This window comes from Eutrema salsugineum, unplaced genomic scaffold (genome assembly GCF_000478725.1).
Source record: "Eutrema salsugineum unplaced genomic scaffold, Eutsalg1_0 scaffold_17, whole genome shotgun sequence".
NCBI lineage: Eukaryota > Viridiplantae > Streptophyta > Magnoliopsida > Brassicales > Brassicaceae > Eutrema > Eutrema salsugineum.
The window spans coordinates 1277732-1299326 of NW_006256852.1; the positions used below are offsets into that span (position 1 = coordinate 1277732).

Sequence of the window (21595 nt, forward strand, 5' to 3'; positions counted from 1 at the left end):
ATTAGCCCACCAACGAATGGGCTGAAAGCCCAAAAGAAAACTCATAGATTTCACACAAACTTATAAGCTACGTTACACACGCAGATCAATTTAATACACGTCAAGGCAAACACAGGTCAACACAAGGAGAGTCTCATTAAGGGACCCATGACAGAATCCAGCAAGCACATCTAGGCATCACAGACGAACAACGGACAAGACAATTCACCTATGTACAGAGAGATCGAGATGAAGGCCAATGTAGAATCAGATGTGAGCACAGATGAAAACATCTACCTGAGAGCACAATGGTGCAGCCAATCCTTCAGCCAAAGTGCTTTCACACCATTAGTCATTGACAATCTTCCTGCGTCAGCCCGTGTGAAGACCCATACATCCTTAACTTAAGTCACCCAAGAGTTCAAACCGAGTGTCTACTCCTCCACCACCAGACCATGAGACACTATACCTTGATGGATACACAGGAGTAACACTCTCCACTCTGAGACCTTCTACTCTTTTTGTGCTGCATTCCCTCATCTGAGGAGCATTCACACGTTTCTTTCAGGAGATAACAATACCATTTTTCTTTTCACATGTTAATTTGGGTCTCTAGAGTGTGATGTTAATCCGTGTTGTTATGACCATTGTCTATCCATTGTGCTGCCTTCCCTCAGCTGAGGAGCATTCACACACTTCAAAAACGTTCAGACTGGTATAGTGAAGTATCTCGCATTGCTCGGTCCTTACTCATAGGTGACTTTGGCCAATCCTGTCAGTGATCAGTGCCAGATTTGAAATGTTTCAGCATCTCAATCCCGCATGAGTGACAATCCTTTTGGCAGGATATCATAGCTCTCCATCAACTGGCATCGACAACCAAGATTCCCTGACACAACTTGCTCAGCAGGAAGTGTTAGTGATATATATATGAGACCCGATTATTTACATTTCTACATTAGGTATCACCTCGATTAGAGAGTTATTGCTCACACACACCCAAAGTCTTTCGCAAATAGAGAAAGGTATTGAGATCGAGCGGTTTGGTGAATATGTCTGCAAGTTGATGCTCAGATGCTACATGCTTGATAATGACAAGTTTTTCCTCAACTAAGTCTCTCACAAAGTGATGCCTAATGTCTACATGCTTAGTGCGTGAATGTTGTACCGAGTTTTTTGTGAGATCTATGGCACTTTTATTGTCACAATGCACAAGAAAGGGATCATTATGGATACCGTAATCCGCGAGCATTTGACGCATCCACAACAGCTTGCAACAACTTCCAAGAGCTATGTACTCTGCCTCAGCCGTGGAGAGTGACACACAGTTCTGCTTCTTGCTATGCCACGAAATCAAGTTGTTTCCCAGGAAGAAACACCCTCCAGACGTGCTTTTCCTGTCATCAAGACATCCTGTCCAATCTGCATCACAGAAACCTGCAAGATTTGTGTTAGTCTCAGTGGAGTAGAAGATACCATAGTCAAGGGTACCTCTCACGTATTTGATGATACGTTTGACTGCGGAAAAATGGGATTGTCGAAGGCTTGCTTGATAGCGTGCACACAACCCGACACTCAGACACAGATCAGGCCTGCTTGCGGTCAGATACAATAGGCTCCCTATCATGGCACGGTACAGTTTTTCACTCACTGTTTGTCCCTCTTCATCTTTTGACAGCTTGCTGGTTGTGCTCATGGGTGTTTTAGAAATATTACACGTTTCCATCTCAAACCTCTTCACCAGATTGCGAGCATACGTACTCTGTGAGACAAAGATTCCATCTCCCGATTGCTTCACTTGAAGTCCAAGAAAATAGCTCAGTTCCCCAACCATACTCATCTGAAACTCTCTTGTCATAGTTTTGATAAATTGGTTCACTAGCTCTTGATGTGTTCCGCCAAAGATAATGTCATTGACATAAATCTGAACCACCAGCAGCTTTGACCCTTCGTTTTTGAGAAACAAGGTCTTATCAACACTGCCTCTCAGGTAATCAGCATCAAGCAAGAACTGAGTTAGACGTTCATACCACGCCGTGGGAGCTTGTTTCAAGCCGTACAAGGCACATTTCAGCTTATAGACATGGTCTGGAAACTGCGGATCTTCGAATTCCTTGGGTTGGGACACGTAAACTTCCTCCTGTAAGATGCCATTCAGAAAGGCACTCTTGATGTCCATCTGGTAGAGTTTAATCCGCAGCCTGCAAGCAATTCTGAAGAGCAATCGAATGGACTCCAAGCGAGCGACTGGTGCAAAGATTTCATCAAAATCTATGCCTTCTATCTGTGCATATCCATGAGCGACAAGTCTTGCTTTATTCCTGATCACGTTCCCATCCTCATCTGTTTTGTTCTTGAATATCCACTTGGTACCAACAACATTCACATGAGCAGGTTTAGGAACTAAATCCCATACATCCAACCGAGTAAACTGTTCCAGCTCCTCATGGCATGCTGCAACCCAGAACTCATCATCAAGTGCCTCATTCACTGTGTGTGGCTCAGTGAGAGATATGAAGCATGCAAATTTTGCCAGTTCCTTGAAGTCTATTTTCTTTCCACGTGTGACCCGTCCATCATACACATTCCCAATCACATCGTCCAGTGAGTGATTCTTATGCATGTGCGGGCGTGTGTCTTCCACATCTTCTTTGACCGAAGTGTCCTCATCATGTGTCTCCTCTGTCAACTGAACGTCATCCTGGATCATTGTGTCACACACAGATGTGGGAATGACTTTCTCAGCTGAGTAGCTACTTTTATCGTCAAACACCACATTGATTGCATCTCCAATAAGTTTGGTACGTTGGTTGAAAACTCTGTAGGCTTTGCTGTTAGTTGAGTATCCAAGGAACATGCTGACATCACTTCTGGAATCAAACTTACCAAGATTGTCTTTATCATTTAGAATGTAGCACACACACCCAAACACATGGAAATAGCTTACATTAGGTGTGTGACCATTCCAAACCTCATATGGTGTCGTCTTGGTACCTGGCTTGACATACACACGATTGATGATATAGCACGCAGTGTTAATTGCTTCAGCCCAAAATCTTGTGGCTACATTGTTCCCATGCATCATAGCTCTAGCCATCTCTTGCAGAGTTCTATTCTTCCTTTCAACCACTCCATTCTGTTGTGGTGTTCTGGGTGCAGAGTACTGGTGCCTGATACCTTGACTGTTACAGAATTTTTCAAATACTTCATTCTGGAATTCACCACCATGGTCACTCCTGATCTGAACAATATTCCCTTTCTCGGTCTTTAACTGCAGGGCGAGGATCTTGAAGCTCTCAGCTGCTTCTGATTTCTCGCGAAGAAACCGTACCCACGTATACCGAGAGAAGTCATCTACCAACACAAAGATATATCTTCTGCCTCCAATACTCTCAGTTTGAACAGGACCAATCAAATCCATGTGAATGAGCTCTAGAATTTTGTTCGATCTGATTTCTGCGACAGCTTTATGTTGCACTTTGATTTGTTTGCATTTACTGCAGGCCTCACAAAACGGTGTTACCTGGAGTTTCAAGGTCAGGGATACCTCTTACAGCTTCAGCCTTTACCAATCGACTCAGCCCGTGAACATTCATATGTCCCATTCTCTTGTGCCACAGTTCAATCTGAGATTCCTTTGCTGTCAAGCATTTGTCCGAGTGACTCCACAGATAGTAGTTATTTCCAGACCTTATTCCCATCAGCACAATGTTACCATTCATGTCAACTGCCTGGCAGTCCACCTGAGTAAAAATGACTTTAAGTCCTTCATCACATAACTGACTCACACTGATCAGATTTGCCTTGAGTCCTTGAACATAGAAGACATTCATGAGTTGAGGTTGATCGTCTCTTTCCAAGTTTCCAACACCCAGAATTTTTCCTTGTCCACCATCACCGAATGTGATCTTACCACCTTTCACAGCATTCAATGAGTCAAACCAGCTTTGGTTCCCTGTCATGTGTCTTGAACACCCACTATCAAAGTACCAAGCGTCTCCTACCTGTCCCTTGGATGAGGTATACGCAACATTGGCTACCGTTTCTGGCTCCTCAAAGTGAATCCGGGCTAAGTTGCACACAACTTCCTCTATTGCCTCTTCAGATTGGGTTGTGTGATACAGATCTTTCTTGGCAATCCAGACTTTACCAAAGTATTTGGGTTCAACGAAACATAGACCCCTTTTCCATGCACCTCTAATTTTGTTTCGGAATCTGTAGCACCTAACTTTCTTATGGCCTGGTCTGTTACAGAAGAAACAACAGGGTTTCGAGGGTCTTATGGTTCTTTGCAAACCCTTACTTTTAGCATCACCAACAGCAGTCTGAGTTTGAGGGTGCTGGTTCAGGACTGACGATGGATTACCAGTGACGTGATGTGAGACTTTCTGTGGTATATCAGCTGGTGGTTCGGTAAACTCACTCCTTGATGTGCTTCAATACACAAAGTTTGACATATTCCCCAATGTAGTGGAACTTGTACCAAAATCTCCAGTATTTCCAAGACCCCAGTTCTTCTTAGGAGGCAATCCCATTGGCAGAATTTTATCCAGATTCTCAGCACCAGTATTAAGCATCCTGATCTTCTTGTGGTTTTCGGTCAGTTGAGCTTGAAGAGTTATTCACTTGTCCTTCTCCAGTTTGCACACTTCTCTCAAGTTCTCGAGTTTACCTTCGAGTTCGATATTCCTCTTCCTCTCAACTTCAAGAGCATCTGAATTAAGTTTCTCATCTTTGAGATCCTCCAACTTTTCAAGAACTTCTTCGACTGGATCTTTTTCCATCTCCAAAATGTTAATTTGAGCCTTCATTAAGGCTTTATCTTTAACCAACTGAAGATTTTCCTGACTCAGTTGAACCCAATTTTCATAGAGTTTCCTGTATTCAGCTTTTGCATCAAAGTCACCATCCTCATCTTCACTGTCAGATCCAGCAACTTCTTCGGGTTCCTTTTCAGTCTGTTCTTTTCCCTCAGCCACAAAAGCGACAAAATTCAGCATCAAGTCTTCTTCCTCATCGTCTTCATCACTTCCAGACTCTGATTCTCCCAAGGCAACTAAGGATTTATCTCGAGACCTTAAAATGGTTGGACACTCGTTTCGCGTGTGCCCAAACCCCTTGCACTCTATGCATTTCAGCTCCTTCTGCTTAGCCAGTGGACACTCATTCCTGAAGTGTCCATATCCCTCACATTCATGACATTGCAGATCTTTCTTCTTTCCAGAGCAAGCTCCATCGGTGTGAGTACTTCGAGAGTTATTCCTATCAAAGTCATTCCGTTGGCCTCTAGTGTTCTTATTTTGGCCCTTCTCAACCCTTTTCAACATTTTGTTGAAGTTCCTGGCCAGAAGACCCAGATTCTCCTCAACTTGATTGACTCTTTCATTTTCGGTTGCAGCTGCAAATGCAATGTCTTTTTGCTTGGCTGTTTCGTCAGCAGTTACTTCTAGTTCTTCAGCCTTAAGCATACCCACCAAAGTATCAAACTTCATGTCATCAGTGTCCATTGAGTACTTAACAACAGCTTTGTGAGCAGCGAACTTTGGTGGAAGACACCTCAGCAATTTTTTAACCAGTTTCTTGTCTTTGTATTTCTTTCCAAGAACATCAGCTTCATTGGCAAGAGTACTCAGTTTTGTAGTAAAGCTTCCAACGGATTCGTTTTTATCCATTCTGAGATTTTCAAACTGTGACGCAAGATGATCAATCCGAGTTCTTCTCACACTAGTATCTCCTTCAAAATGATTCACCAGAGTGTCCCACGCCTCTTTAGCCGACTCACATCCCTGAATGATACTGAATTCATCCAGATCGACTGCATCGAAGATTGTCGAGATAGCCTTTGAGTTGAACTTCGACAAGTTTTTGTCGACCTCAGTCCAGGTAATTTTAGGCTTGGCTATCTGTATCTTCTTTCCATCTTTGTCTTCTGATGCCACGGTAGGATCGTACCATCCTGTTTCAACTGCAGTCCTAGCGTCCTCATCAATACTTTGGATGACATGTCTCATACGTGCTTTCCAGTGTCCGAAGTTTCCAGCATCCAGACGAAGTGGTTTATGAAGTGCAATGAACTTCGTAGTCTCCATTTCTTCCTCAGGATCTTCACATGTATATAGATATAGGTATCTAGAAGGTGATTCTGCTCTGATACCAAATGTAAAACCAGTGAAACAGAGACGTATGTAACACACACTCGGGAATGCAAAAACCTTTTACTCTTTTATTAGAAATCACTTAGACAATCTCTTTAAGACTTGTCTAATCAGGATTACACGACCTTGCACACTGCAATTCGACACTGACCAATTCCTAATCTACCCAAGTCCCACACAACAACAGTTGTGTCACACTAGCCTAGTTCGCTCACCAAGAACCCTAATTTCTCTTTTAGTTTCTTGTAAGCTCTCAATATAATTAGTGAACGGCCAACCTCTCTCTAGGTTTCCTTCACATATATATATATCCCCTTCCTCTCCTGAGTTGGCGAATATCCTCTTTCCTTTGTTGAGATCTTCAACGATCCTCCATATCTTCCACCTTGTGATTCGGTTTGCTCCTCACGTAATCTTTTTTTCAACTCCAATCAGCTGCTGCCACGTTGTTCCTAATGTTCTCCCTCTTTACGCGTCTTCCTGTTGTGTTACACATCGCGTCTTGATGTGTCACACAACCTCCAGAATCCTGATCTTACAGTTTGTATATAATAAACAATACATAATAATGTTTGATTGATGAAAAAACAGTTTACGGTCTATAATAAAATGTTTGAATGGTAAAAAAAATAATAAACAGTACAAATTATAGATTATAGATAAATATTTTAGAAGTAAATATATAATAGTTAGTATAATTTGTAATTACATTTTTTATTTTAAGAAACAATTTTAGATTTGATATTTTGTTTGAAAGAAGTCGATACTTTTTTAAAAATGTAAAATTTTGTAATTTTTAATTTTTGTAAATGAGAGAAAAAGGAGAGTCAAATAGTGTGTGAATGTATTACATAAATAAATATTTAAATAAAAAATAGTTATTGGTCAATCTTATTAATTTGTGCGAAATTCGTTAGACCACTACGTAATACCAGCAGTACAAAATTAGAGTGCGGTTCAACAAATCTAATGTATTTATCTCTCTTTTGATATATGTGAGCATATTTACTTTATGTTTCTGAAAAACGCAAATTATAAGAAAAAAATACTGATTGGTAACACATATGTGGTTTTGTAAATAAATGTAAAAAACGCACCACACTTAAGTCACCATATAATCATATTTGTTGTGTTTTATCTGTCATCATTCTCAATATGATATAATTTTTTTTTTTGGCTATCTTCATTGAAATTAAATGCCAATAACTCTTTTAGAAGATTTTTGATTGAGATCCATCTGTTTTGCTGCAATTTAACCCAAACACTCTCGCACCAGGAGATGTAATGTATGGTGGTTGCAATCGATTTCCATATTTAAATTTTTTTTTCTGATTTGAGTTATACTATTTTTTTGGAGTTATTCCTTCGAGCCATTTACTCTGATTGTTTCTCCAAATTTTGATACTGCTCAGTTCAAATATTCAAATACTCAAACTATGGCAATTGAAATTTGCCCAAAAGAATAAAAACACATCAGCATTTTCTCTGGAGGGCGATTTGAAGGTGATTTAGGATTTTAAATTCTGCCGCACGGTAAATCTTTTGCGGCCAGCTACATCATGTTGGAGGAAAAGGAGGGCTCTCCTTCGCCAGTCTCTCAGTCGCAAGAGGTTCAGAGTGAGGATTCATGGGTCAGTGTGGTGAAGAATAAGCAGAGGTTATCTAAACATGTATTCCAAGTTTCAGAAATTGAAGGTTCAGAAAAAGTTATCGTTCTGGCAGAGGTTCAAGAAGGTGCACTACACTGGGAAGATCTGCTCGTCAGTAGATTCGTATTAACGGCGCCGCATGTAGCCAAAATCCATAGTTAACAAAATTTGGCCATTAGGACACAAAATAATAAAATAGATGTATTTGAAATGACCACAGAGTCGGTAAGTTCATAATAAAAGATGCAGCAGTCTAAGTAAGGGTTCTAAGGATCCCAATGGTTGTTACCGATAATTGAGGATACGTAGCCGGAGCTCAAAACGATCCATATGTGGGTCATTATCAAAAATGTCCCTCATTCCATGTTCTCATGTAGATGTTAGGGTTTTGATGTGGATGGGTGTGGGGTGTCAAATTCTACCCTAAATGAAATCAATAGCCGCAAGTGCATAGTTGATCGATTGTAGTACTTAGGGATCGAATCCATAGGGAAGGAGATTCTTTTCTGCAAAAGCCTTCAAAAAAAATATAAAGAAATGAAGTCTAGGACTAGATGATTTTTGGAGGGGTTTTGGTGGTGTCTTTAAAACGTAAAAACTAATCTGAACAGGAAAATGCGGGAACTAAAATGACCTAATAACTAAACCTAATGAAATCGACTAAAAACGATGAAAACAGCTAGACCTAATTGCTTGAATGAAAATTGGCTGGAATAAAGAAAAATAACCTAATTACTAAAGCTTGTATGAAAATCGGCAAAAACTTATAAAGACGAGACACTGGATTTTCAGAGAAATTCTCTCCGGCGGATGAACGATTCAAAACATTGCTAAAAAGTAAATTAAAAGATCATAGCTAAAACTTTTAGAACTCGAGTCACGAACATATGAATATGCAACTGTCGTTATCATAAGCAACTATCTCTCGCAACCCTGACCAGTAGGTTTTCACTCTGGCCCTGGAAGGGAAAAGATGCAAGTTTGCTTAAGACTCGTCAACATTCACAGTTCTCCCATAGGTAGGTTTGGTTGTTCTGCTATTCTCAAACTAGATCTGGCCTCAGATGAATACTTTCGCAACACCAAGGACCGATATCAGATTGTAGTTCATGACGCAACTCCCATGCATTAAAATAAGTTTAAAAGAAAAAGTTCTAGGATTCAGCTTCAATAGATAATGTAATCCTCATTGAACATATATAGCCCCCATCAAAAATCCCTTAAACCCAACAATAGAACTACTCAGACATGATTAAAGAAAGCAGAAACATTGTATTGAAAAGCTGAGTAGAAATTGATATTGAAGAAGAAACAAAGAAGGTTCAAGAGATAGATCTCTATCTCCTTAAACCTAAAAACTAAGAAAATGAAAGACAAAAACTTAAAAGCTAGTAAAAGAGAAATCGCATATAGTCTAGGGTTCTTAAAACATGTATTTATAGTGCTCAAGCCATTTCTGAGTGTCACTTTGGGTTTCTCCAAATAAGGGAATCATTTTGGGCTTGAAAATGGGCTTCGAGGTCTGACAGACCATTCTCCGTGGTCAAGAAGGACGGGACCGGTGCAAAATGGGTGTTGACGCGGGTAGGAATATTTGCTGGCTGGTTCACGTGATAACTTGCTCTTCGTGTAACTTTTGAATGAACTGTTGGATTGCCATTCTGTAAAGTGTGATGGAAATCTAGTAGTTCCATCTTTGAGGCCTCCAAGTTTGAGCTGGATCAGACGGTGAGAAGGTCTTCATTTGAGGGTGAACTTCTGACGGTTTGACTCTGAGCTGAATCTGGTCTGTGAGACCAACAATGGCAGAGAAGATAAAGACGATATTTTGTTATCAACAATGGCGTAGAAGCTGAAGAATTTTGTGAGAACAATCACATTAATCCAACCATTCAGGAAGAAGAAGTGAACTATGTAGGAGCACAAGCACCATATCCAAATTGCTTCAACAACGATTTCAACAACAACTTCTGGAATGCCAACTTTAACAATCTCTCTTACCGGAATCCAAATATAGAGAACCCTCAGGACCAGCATTACCCACCGCAGAAAAGACCATTCCAAAAAAGTTTCAAAACGGAAATTTCAGAGGAAATGGAGCTTTCCAGCCGCAACAACCATATAACTATCAAAGTACGGGATTCAATAGTCAATATGGACAACAGCAGGGAGTTACAACAAACCAGCTAGCTTCGCAAATTGGAAGACTTGAACAGTCTATTCAACAGCTTGTCATGACAAATGAAAAAGCATCTAAAGACATGAACGTGAAGGTGGACTGCATGTACAATGACCTGAACGGGAAGTTCGAAGCTTTATGTTCTCACGTCAAAAAGCTAGACGTCCAAGTTGCCCAAACTGCCGATTCTATGAATAGACAAAATGGAGCTCTTCCCGGGAGAGTTGAAGATAATCCCAAGAGGTTTTGCAACGCCATCACTACACTGCCCGAAGAAGGAGCTGCAGCCGATGAAGAGAACAAAGAAACCTCAGCTTTCATACCCCCTCTACGTGAATGGCGATGCAAAACAATCACCCTTTAAGGTATCCCAACATTCCCCATTTCAAAGACTTACCAAAGCCGATGATCCGGGACGTTTCTCTTTCTAATGTTTTATTTCAGGAATCAAGTTCACAGACTGTTTATGCGATTCCGGAGCCAATGTCAACATCATGTCTAAGACATTTGCTACGAATTGGGGATAAAAACATTAAAGAAATCGACGGTTAAGGTAATCTTTGGAGATTCTTCTAAAAAAGATACAGAAGAGTGATTCAAGACCTGCAGATTCTAGTTGGAAACAAGATTGTTCCAGCACACTTCCAAGTTTTAGAAATGGATCAAGATAAAGAAAGACCACTCATATTTGGCCGACCATTTCTAGCGACAGTAGGAGCAGTCCTATCCCACCGTCAGAGACGAAGTCCCAAACGTCAATTAGGAAATAAGGGGAATCGACCAAAGGATAAAAACAAGGAGAAGTCAAAGCCTTTTTCAAAAATCAAGATTATAATCCCACCAGATGTAATAGAGTCTAACGAGGAGCAGATCCAAGAGATTATTGAGAGCACCAAAAAGGTTTTAAGTAACGTTAAAGTCCGCAAGAAGAGTAAGGGAAAGAAGTTGGTACTACAAGGAGAAGAAGTCAAATTAACAACGCTTGGTAACGTTGAAGGCCCATCAAAAGAAGTGCCGTGTCCTCCTACCCCGATTCCCTTAACCTAAGTCGAGCTATGCAATTTAAAACAAAAGCGCTTAATGGGAAGCAACCCATTTAGATACATCTTATAATTTTTTTTCCCTTTTTGCAATTTATATTTTTTTTCTTTTTTAGTTTCAGGTACTCTTATTAAACAAAAATCCAAAAAAAATCAGAAAAATAGAAAAAGTCAAAAAGAAGTACAGGTTTTTAGCTGCTTGGTCCAGCAAAAACCCGGAAGAAAGACGTAGGCCGCAAGAGGATTGGCCGTGGTCACGACAAACTGACCTGCAGCCAACCTAGCATCGACTGCGGTGGCAAGAAGAAACCCACGGCCGAGCCTGAAATCACCGCGATAGCGTGTCTCCTGACCATGGCCGTTGCTCGTTGAGATGGAACACCTGATTTCCGGTTCTTTTCAAAGATTCCTGGTAATTCCCGACAATTCCTGGACCAGCTCATTTCGATTTCCCATAAGTTTTTAAAACTTCCTCAATTCCTGATTCCGTAACCAATAAGTAATGTAAGTCCCCGTAACTCCTTTTTGCCACAAAAACAGTTTTTAAAGAAAGGGAAAGACACTTTTTGGATCAAAACTCCTTTTTATTTTCTCTTCCAAGAGACTTGGAGATTTAGGAGATAGAATATCTTTTTCAATTCTTAAGCTTTTTAAGAGATTCTTGGACCAAACCTCACTCTTTTTCAATGCTGATTTCAAATCTATCATCAAATCTTTCTTTTTAACAAGGTATGAAACTCAAACTCGCCATTTTTAATTGATTTCAGAATTTAGGATTTTCTTAAGAGACTCAAATCTAGGTTTATTATTGGTGGAGATAGCTTAAGAATAATGGATCAGCCTTCTAGGTTGTCTGGAAATCTATTTTGACACTTGATTTAAGAGGATTTGAGAATTTTGAATTTTGGAACCTATATGCTTTGTGAAAAATGAATTTGGATTAGTAAAATTGATAAATTCAATCAAGTCTTGTCTGATTAGTGATAAATATTAGGTAACCTATAGATTTTGCATGGAAATTCCTCAATTAAACTGATTTCTAGAGAATTTTTATGTCAAGAACATCACAAATCCAAATCTGGTCATGAACTACTCGATTTTCCAAATTGATATCAATTATGCTTGCTTGTTTTTTTAGCTAATCTCTTGATACTCTGATTTGTATCGCTGATCGCTAATGTGTTAAACTCAGCATCCATATTCACTCTTTTCCGAGAATTACATTGTCTTGTAGGGACATGGATCAAACCGAGTCTCGAAGAAGCCGTCGCACTGGTGACAGCTCTGAGATAGTACCCGATGATAGTACTCTGGGAGAGTACATGCTGACCCGAGCTAGACCGAGAACAAGAGGACAAGTGATGAGGCTGCTCCAACACTCACGAGAAGCCCATGCGATTCCCGAGCCACAAAATATCAGATACATTGGGAAAGAGATGAACCCGAGCGTCAACTATGCAAGGCAGTTTAAGAAGCTGAACATCAAACCGACACCTTTCATCGACTATCATACCCTCGAGATACTGGGGATTAGAGAGGATATTATCTGGTACATTGATGCTCTTGGACTGAGACCATACATGGAGCTGAACCACATGCACTCTTGTTTTCTATTGTCTTATATGCAGATATATGCAAAAACGTTGGAGAGAAAGAGGAACGACGCAGTTTTCAGTCACCAAAGACAAAGACCTGCGATTTTGCCGGAAAACTTCCCGGAAGGATTCAACACATGAGGAATCTCAGTTTGCCTTAGAAAAATCTCAAATTTTGGTACAATCTCGTCCTCTAGTCTCTCTCTCTCTCTCTCTCTCTCTCTCTCTCTCTCTCTCTCTCTCTCTCTCTCTCTCTCTCTCTCTCTCTCTTTAAAAAGGCATTTCCCCTTTCTAAAAAAAATCCAAAAATCCAAAAATATGAAAGAAAAGGAAATAAAAGTCTTAGAGAGTCTAGAGAGGTCAAATTTTAAGTCCAAAGGCAACTAGATTTCTATTTTATGGAATTTTTGGAGATCATTTTCTGATTCCCGGAAAGAATTTAAGTCTGGGGGAATAGCTGTTCACAACGAAAGAGGAAGGATTATGCAACAACATTGGACAAGAAGAAGAGACTGAAAATTGCTGTCATCAATAGGTCCTTATCTCTCTTGCGGTTTTACATATTATCTTGCATCCTCCAGATTCATTAGGTAACCCGAAACACTTTAACCCCACCACTTAAACAGCCTTTTAATGCCAAACGCCGTCTACCCTGGATGATGTCTTTAATGAGAATTCACTATTGCTTTTAATGATTGTAGAGAGCTAGTCGACTGAAACCGAGATTTAGATTATTTAAGTTTTGCATGACGGAAAAGTGGACTAGTATCTTTTATGTCTTGGTGAGAATTTTCTAGACTAAGTTGTGGATTGATGCACAATCCATGGTTCTAGTTTAGGAGTTCATGTCTCTGAGATTTGTGCATTTCCTATTTTTGTTTTCACTTAGCCAGTTTAGACTTTTGCTTTTTTGGGGACAAACAAATGTTTAAGTCTAGGGGAGTTGATAACACCGTATTTTGATAACTTTTATGGATAGTTTTGAAATATTTTTTCTATGTTTTTTTATTGTTTTCAAGTACTTTTATTATGTTTTTCTAGTATTTGTAGTTCCAAGACTCTTTTCAGGAAACTTAGGGAAAAGCTTAACAAAATGGATAGAAGACCAAATTTTCAGCTCAGAGTCAAACCGTCAGAAATTCACCCCCGATTGAAGGCCTTCTCACCAGCTGATCCAGCTCAAATTTGGAGATCTCAAAGATGGAACTATCAGCTTTCCATCACATTTTAGAGCTTGGCAATCCAATAGTTCAATCAAAAGTTACGCGAAGAGCAAGATGTCTCGTAAACCAGCTGGCAAGCATTTCCACTCACGGCCAACAGCCATTTCACCACGGTCAGAAGCCACCCAACCGCGGCCAAGCATCCATTCCCCCGGCCACGTCCCTCCGACCGCGGCCAGTCACCTCCGAGTTAGAAGGCCCATTTATGAAGCCCAAATCATTTTGTTAGCCTCAATTCCAGAACCCTAGACACCAAGGAGCATTGGAGACTATAAATACTTATCATTTAGGTCGTTTTTAATAGAGACAAAATACTTCAGAATAGATTCAACTTTAAGCTTTTGTTTTTAGGTTTAGGCAGAGAGAGATCTATCTCTTGAACCCTCGTTCTTTCTTTTTCAATTTTGATTATTACTCTATTTTTTAGTACTATGTTTTTGATTTCATTCATCATGTCTGAGTAGTTTTATTGTTGGGTCAAAGGGATTTTCGATGGGGATTTATATTTTCGATGAAGATTCCATGAGCTATTGAAGCCGAATATTAGAACTTTTTCTTCTGAATTTACTTTTAATGCATGGTAGTAGCGTCATGAACTACAATCTGATCCAGATGCTTGGTGACACGAAAGTGTTGATCCGGTGTCAGATCTAGTTTGGGAGAGCAAAACAAACATAGGAGTGGAAACCTACCTATGGGCGATTTGTGAATGCTGACGAGTCTTAAACATAATGCTTCTTTTCTCTTCCAGGGCCAGAGTGGAAACCTACTGGTCAGGGTTGAGAGAGATAGTTGTCTATGATCACGACAATGGCGTATTCATACGTCCGTGACTCTAGTTTGAAAATTTTTAGCTAGGATCTTATCAAATTTACTCTTTAGCAATATTTTGAATCGTTCATACCCTGGAGAAAACTTCCCTGAAACCTAGCGCCTCTTTTCTATAGATTTACATCAATTTTATTTCAAGCTTTAGTTCATCATCTTCATTCTTTTAATCGATTTTTATTTAAGCAATTTGGTTTAGCCGTTTTTCTCGTTTTTAGTCGATTTCATTAAGTTTAGTTATTAGGTCATTTAATTCTCGTATTTTCTCGTTAAGATTAGTTTTTATGTATTAAAGATACTACTAAAACCCTTACAAAAATTGCCTGGTTCTAGACTTCGTTACTTTATATTTTTTTCGAAGGCTTTGCAAGAAAGATCCTCCTTCCCTGTGGATTTGATCCCTAAGTACTACAACCGATCAGCTGTGCACTTGCGGCTATAGATTTCATTTTGGGTAAAACTTAACACCCTCACCACACGACACATCAAGTTCCTAGCAACCGTCACTCTTCACCACACGAAGAGGAAGAGCCCCAGAGCATCCGGCGGTGTTCTATTATTTTTTATCCACAGACAGTCCTACTCACTCACCATTTTTGCACTTTGTGAAGCTCTTAAACTTCCATACATTGATGGCATTCATCTCGAAGAAGAGCCTGATTTTGACTTATGGAGAGTGATGGGTCATGGTGTCTATGATAGTGGGAGTTTCAAGTCAGCCCTTCATACTCATCTTGCGGTGAGAGTGGTGCACAAACTCTTGGCACACACGATTTTCTCTTGAGCCAACACGGGGTGTGTCCTGAAGACCGAGCTTATTACACTTCAGATAAAAATTTTGAACAACCCTCGACTTGCCTGCTTTGCCTGGATCATCGCACATAACATGGTGAAAGTGAAACATGATTTACATGGATGTCAGATGCATCTACTGCTTTTGGCAGCGCTATAACAGCCATACTACAGGCTGTATGATCTGATTTCTCATAAGATGTTCCACTTCCCGAAATCTGGTATGACCTACTCTATCTCTCTCATGTTCACACTATCTATCGTGCCATTTCCGATCAAGACAGGTTCGGTTACAAGTATTGCACTGGCACCGAGGAGCACTGAGTTTGTTTACCTTCAGCATCAGTTTCAAGACTGTGCGACGGAGCATGACCGCAATGGACTCCAGGGCCTGATGAGTTTCTACCTTTTGTACCTCGCTTTCCACTCACTATCGGGCAATATATAGTTGCTAAGGCCAAGCGCGACGCAGCTGCAGCACGTTCTCGCTATCAACCATCAGTTTCTACCGACCATACTTCATCATCTACATCATCACGTACACAGTCTTACCTGGATCGCAGAGTTGAGAGACATGGACAACGTTTTGAGCGCGTCGTCACCTTCATGCTGGAGCAGCACCAGAGAAAGATTGATTGATCAGCACTTCATTGTCATTTCAGCACCCCCACGGTTCTATCATCATTTTCTATTCTTTTATTTTTAGACTATCTTGCTTTTCTTTACCATCTTTTCACCAACTTTTTTACACTGGGGACAGTGTGATTTAAGTTTGGAGGAGGATGTCTATCTGTACTAATCGTTTACTTGCTTTATTTTTTATTTTTATGTACTTTTTAAATCTTTAGATGTAACGTATGCGACTTTTAGTATTTTCCAGGAATGTTTGACACAAAACTATGATGATTTAGACCCGCATGCTTTTACACAACGCACGATAGCTCATTTGTGGTTAGCACTAGACTAGGCGGTAGCTAAAGTACTTGCACTACGAACTCCCACCAGAGGACTTCTATTCATGGAGATTCTTTCTGACAGGATATACTAGCTCGTTTTATTTGACCTTATATTGATATTTAAATTTCTCATCATTGATTATTGGCAGGCATCAAGATATACATCTAGGACATTCTTTTCACCTATTTTGCCACTCTTTGTTGTCCTAGGTGGCCAGTTCATCTTTAGCTGGTAGCATACCCTAAACCCAAACTTTTATTTTCGAACTTCATGCATTCTCTCTTTAGTTTGTATCAACAGATATGTGAAAAAATGTCGGAGAGAAGAGGAATGACTGATAACACCGTATTTTGACCACTTTTATGGATCATAATTGTATCTTATGCAAGTGTTTTAACTCTGTTTTCAAAGGTTTTTAAAGTGTTTTCAATGTTTTAGAGTTTCAAAAGACTTTACAGGAAACTTGGGCAAAAAATATGAAATTTGGAACAAATGAGCAATTTTAGATAAATGCAGACCGTCAGAAGTATGACAAGCGATGAAGACCTTATCACCGTCTGATCACCCCCAAAATCTGAGACAACATAGAGGATCCAACCAGCGTTCTAATGCACTTGGTTTGGAGACAATCCAACGGTTAGATCTTCAGATACTCCCGATGCAAAATGACAGAAAATGCAGTTCCGAAAGAGAGCATGGCCGGGACCGCGGCCAACACCTGTTTTCCCGCGGGTAGAGCCACCGCGACCGCGGAACTTGGTCGTTCAATTTCCTGACGATTTAATTAAAGCACAGATCAATTCCTTTCGTTATTTTTGAAGCCCTAAGTGTCCAGAACAACCCCAGAAGCTATAAATACCCCCTTTAGGTCATTCCTAAAGGGGGGAGAGACGACATAAGATAGAAAGAGAAAGAGATTTCGTGTGGGTGCCTCACAAACCCTAGAGAGGCCTCCGCTTGAAGGAGGAGCCGCCGCTGGAGGAAGACATCGCCCCTCCATCTGCTTCTCCGTTCTTCGTTCTTCTTCCTTCTTCTCTTTAATTTCCTGCACCTTCAATTTTGTTTATGATGCTTTGTTACAATATGTTTGAGTAGTTATCCATTGGGTTTAAAGGGATTTTTCAAAGGGAATTTCATGTGTCCTTGCTTATGAATTGATAGATTTAGGATTTATAATCTTCTAGATGTTCTTCGTTTGCCTTTAATCTTATTGCGTGATTCTTTGCTGGCCACTTAGAAGCCGATCTGATATGATATGTTGCGAAAGCTTTCATTGATTGTCTGAACTAGGGTGAAACGAGCAATTCTTCTATAGGAGTGGAAACCTACCTGTAGTTGAGTTGTGAATGTTGATGAGTCTTGTTCTGCTATTGCATCTTCTCCCTTCCAGGATCAGAGTGGAAACCTACTGATCAGGGTTGCGAGAGATAGTTGTTTAGTGCTGCAAAAGTAGGCTATTCATACTTCCGTGCCTCGAGTTTTAGAACATACATAGTTGATTACCTTTATCACTTGTTTAAAATCGACATAGCTTAGTCCATGAACCCCTGCGAATTACCCTTGAGCCCCAACCTTTGTCTTTAATTGGTTACAACCTTAGATTTCCATTCTGCTTATTCGCTTGTTACTTGCTTTCATTCATAATCGATTTTTACTTGCTTTTGTTTTCTTTTAATTGCTTTTACTTGCTTAGCTTTCTAGTTTAAATTTAGTGACAACCAAAAACCCAAAACCAAAACCCTTTTAATTCTAATCTGATTTAAGCGTTGCAGTGAATTCGTACTGAAACAACTAAATCTCTGTGGATCGATACCCTAAGTACTACAACGCACATCTGTGCACTTGCATACATTTAAGGGTTATAAATTTAAAACATGAAGCTTAGTAAAACGAAAACAACAAACCCCGTTTACAAATCGCTCATCAAGTTTTTGGCGCCGCTGCCGGGGACTTTGATTTGTTTCGTTGCGAAATCCAGCTTAAATCCATTAGAACACTTGTTTACTTTTACTTTTTCTTTTGAATTTTTCAGGTTTCTCTGCGATGAGAGACCGAGAACATGTTCCCGGAACTCTTGGTGATCCACCAAATCATGTGGATGGTGATCCAAGCGATGATGACCTGACTGATGATGAGTTTGAAGAACCGATTTATGATGACAATGAGCTAATCGGATCGACAAAACGTGAAGATGATGATGAACTGATTGGAAGTTTCGATTCACTCGAAAAGTTCATGGGAGATCAAAGAGCTATTCAACCAGCCTTACCTGAGGATGGCAAAACCGAAATTAAGGTACCCCATATCTATTTAGTTCAACAAAATCAATTCTCTGGTTATTCATTCGAAATCCCGATAGATCATATCGAGACGTTCGAAGAATTATGTGTAACCATTACAGCAAATGGGGATTACCACAAGTGTAGTCTTTTCCCATTCTCTCTTAGAGATAAGGCCAGAAAATGACTAAAATCTTTGCCACCTGCTTCACTAAAAACGTGGGCAGCGTGTAGAACTGCTTTCCTAAATCGTTTTTACACTAGAAATCGTTCAAATCTCTTAAGAAAGAAGATAAGAAGTTTTAAACAAAAAGAAGATGAAGATCTTTTAGATACTTGGGAAAGGTTTAGGGAATAGCAAAGAGATTGTCCACACCATGGATATGCCGAGGAATACCTGCTAGGTATCTTCTATCGCGGTATAACTCCAGAGTTGCGACACTCTTTTGATATAGCAAGTAATGGAGATTTCACAACTAAATCTGTAGAAGATGCTCACGTTTTCATTAAAAATTTAGGAAACAGCATCCGAAACCAAGTAACCTTTGGTAATTCTGCACTTCCTGAGAAGAAAGAAGAAATTTCGGAAGTTATAAAATGTCTCCGTCACATAATGAGTCATCTTGGATTGCAACAACCAAATAAGGTACACAATACGTGTAACTTTGATGGTTGAGACAACCCAATGGATTCTTATGATCAAGGGATGGTTAACACTACAGAAGTCTATCAAATTCAAGATTTTCCATTCGTTTCTGACCACCGCGGGTCCATTCATCCGGACCGCGGCCAAGCAAGGTTTCACCGCGGTCGTGGCTGTTCTGACCGCGGCCAAGACATGTTTCACCGCGGTCGCGAGCAACCTGACCGCGGGAAACCGTCTTCCGAATCTTCCTGGACACCACCTCCCGAACAAATCTTAGGTATTCAATCTAATCCTGTTTCATACCCTAGTTTTCCCTCTTTTGAAGCTGAAAACCTAAACAAAAAGATTCTAGAGCTTGAAAAATCTAAGTCTAAAGAGATTAGTGATCTTAGATCTGAACTAAAAGAGATGCAGAAGGATTTCGATGAAAGATTATCCACCCTCCTTAGCATAATGGTCAAAACTAATTCTAAAAACTTAGAAAATTCTGAAGAGGAGCCAAGTGAAAATTCTTTCGAAAGCTCAAGTGAAGCAGATCCCTCCGATCATGTGAAAGCTATCACACTTAGGAGTGTATTAGCTTACAAAGAGCCTGAATTTCCTAAAGATCCTGAGGAAAAGGGTAAGGAAAAGGAGAAAGAAAAAGAAAGAATCACGAATGAAGATGTTGAAAAAGAAATGGTAGGAGAAAAGGATGGAGAAGAAGTAACAAAAGATTCATCTCGGGAAATCCTTGGAGAAGACCCAATTCCTCCTCCACCAACTCGTGTCTATAAACCTAAACCTCCATATCCTAGAGCCTTAAGAGCCCCTAAGAAAGAAAAAAAAAGCTAAGCTTAAAGAGCTAATCGATCAGTTAAATGTGAGATTACCTTTTGTAGAAGCTTGTGCTATGATTCCTACTTTAAGAAAATACATGAAGGGTATTCTAACAAATTCTTTAACTTTTGAAGAAGGCGTTATGATGATAACCCATGAATGTAGTTCTATCTTGCAAAGCCGAATCCCTGAAAAGAAAAACGATCCTAGAAGCTTCGTACTTTCATGCACCATCAATGATGTAGCTTTTGAGCGTGCTCTCTGTGATTTAGGATCTAGCATTAACATGATGCCTCTTTCAGTAGCAAAACGTTTAGGACATCACACTTTCAAGCCCACTAAAATTTCTTTAGTATTAGCTTATCGTTCTGTTAGACAACCAGTAGGTATCCTAGTAGATGTTCCTGTAGAAATCGAAAAATGTTCCATCCCCACCGATTTCATAGTTCTAGAACTAGAAAGAGAACCTAAGGATCCAATTATTCTTGGACGACCATTCCTATCTACAGCCGGAGCCATAATCAATGTTCCTGAAGGAAAAATTGACCTTCATCTGGCCGGCCTAGTTATGCAGTTTGACATGAACAAAAGTTTTGATAAACCAACTTTAGATGGCAAAATTTGTTGGGTTGATGAGTTAGACGGAATTATTGAGGAAGTCTATGAAGATCTGCTTCTAGACGACCCTTTAAGTGTCACGCTTTCACCCGCAAAAGATGAACGCAATTTCCTTGAAGAAATTTCAAGTGAGTGCACACGTATGCTTGATAAATCCAAAACTTATAGGAAACCTCTACACTATCTAGATCTTAAGGACCAAACAAACCTTCCTACACCTCCTAAAGACACTGCTGCAGCAATTAATGATCCTTGGAGCGAGCTTAAAGTCCCTAAAGTCGAGCTTAAACCTCTTCCCGTCGGACTTAAGTATGCTTTTCTTGGACCAAATTCTACTTATCCTGTCAAAATAAACTCTGATTTGACGGAAGAAGAAACCACAATGCTGTTGACTGAGCTGAGAAAGCATAGAAAAGCCTTAGGATATTCACTTGATGACATACCTGGAATCTCTCCAGATCTTTGTATGCACAAGATAAATCTAGAGGATAATGCTAAAAACTCAATCGAAAGTCAAAGGAGACTGAACCCTAATTTCATGGATGTTGTCAAGAAGGAGATTATGAAGCTTTTAGAAGCTGGAATAATCTTTCCTATCTCAGATAGCACTTGGGTTAGCCCAGTTCATGTTGTTCCAAAGAAAGGAGGAGTCACTGTCATTAAAAATGATAAAGATGAAATGATCGCTACAAGAACAGTAACTGGACATCGTATGTGCATCGATTACCGGAAACTGAACGCAGCAACTAGGAAAGATCATTTTCCACTTCCCTTCATAGATCAAATGCTAGAAAGATTAGCTAATCACCCCTACTATTGCTTCCTTGATGGATACT

The 21595-nt window shown here is 39.9% G+C and overlaps 1 protein-coding gene and 1 non-coding gene across 2 annotated transcripts; both read right to left on the reverse strand.

The window, feature by feature from the left end:
* Positions 1-3485: 3485 nt before the first annotated feature.
* Positions 3486-6068, reverse strand: LOC112087604. The gene is made up of 2 exons (XM_024157546.1): positions 4606-6068; positions 3486-4413 (listed from the first exon to the last, which is right to left on the reverse strand). Exons 1-2 carry the CDS (start codon positions 6066-6068, stop codon positions 3486-3488), a joined length of 2391 nt encoding a protein of 796 aa, XP_024013314.1.
* A 12884-nt stretch (positions 6069-18952) lies between these two features.
* On the reverse strand, positions 18953-19060 carry LOC112087629. The gene has a single exon (XR_002900177.1). It is a non-coding gene; the product is annotated as a small nucleolar RNA R71 (small nucleolar RNA).
* Positions 19061-21595: the final 2535 nt, after the last annotated feature.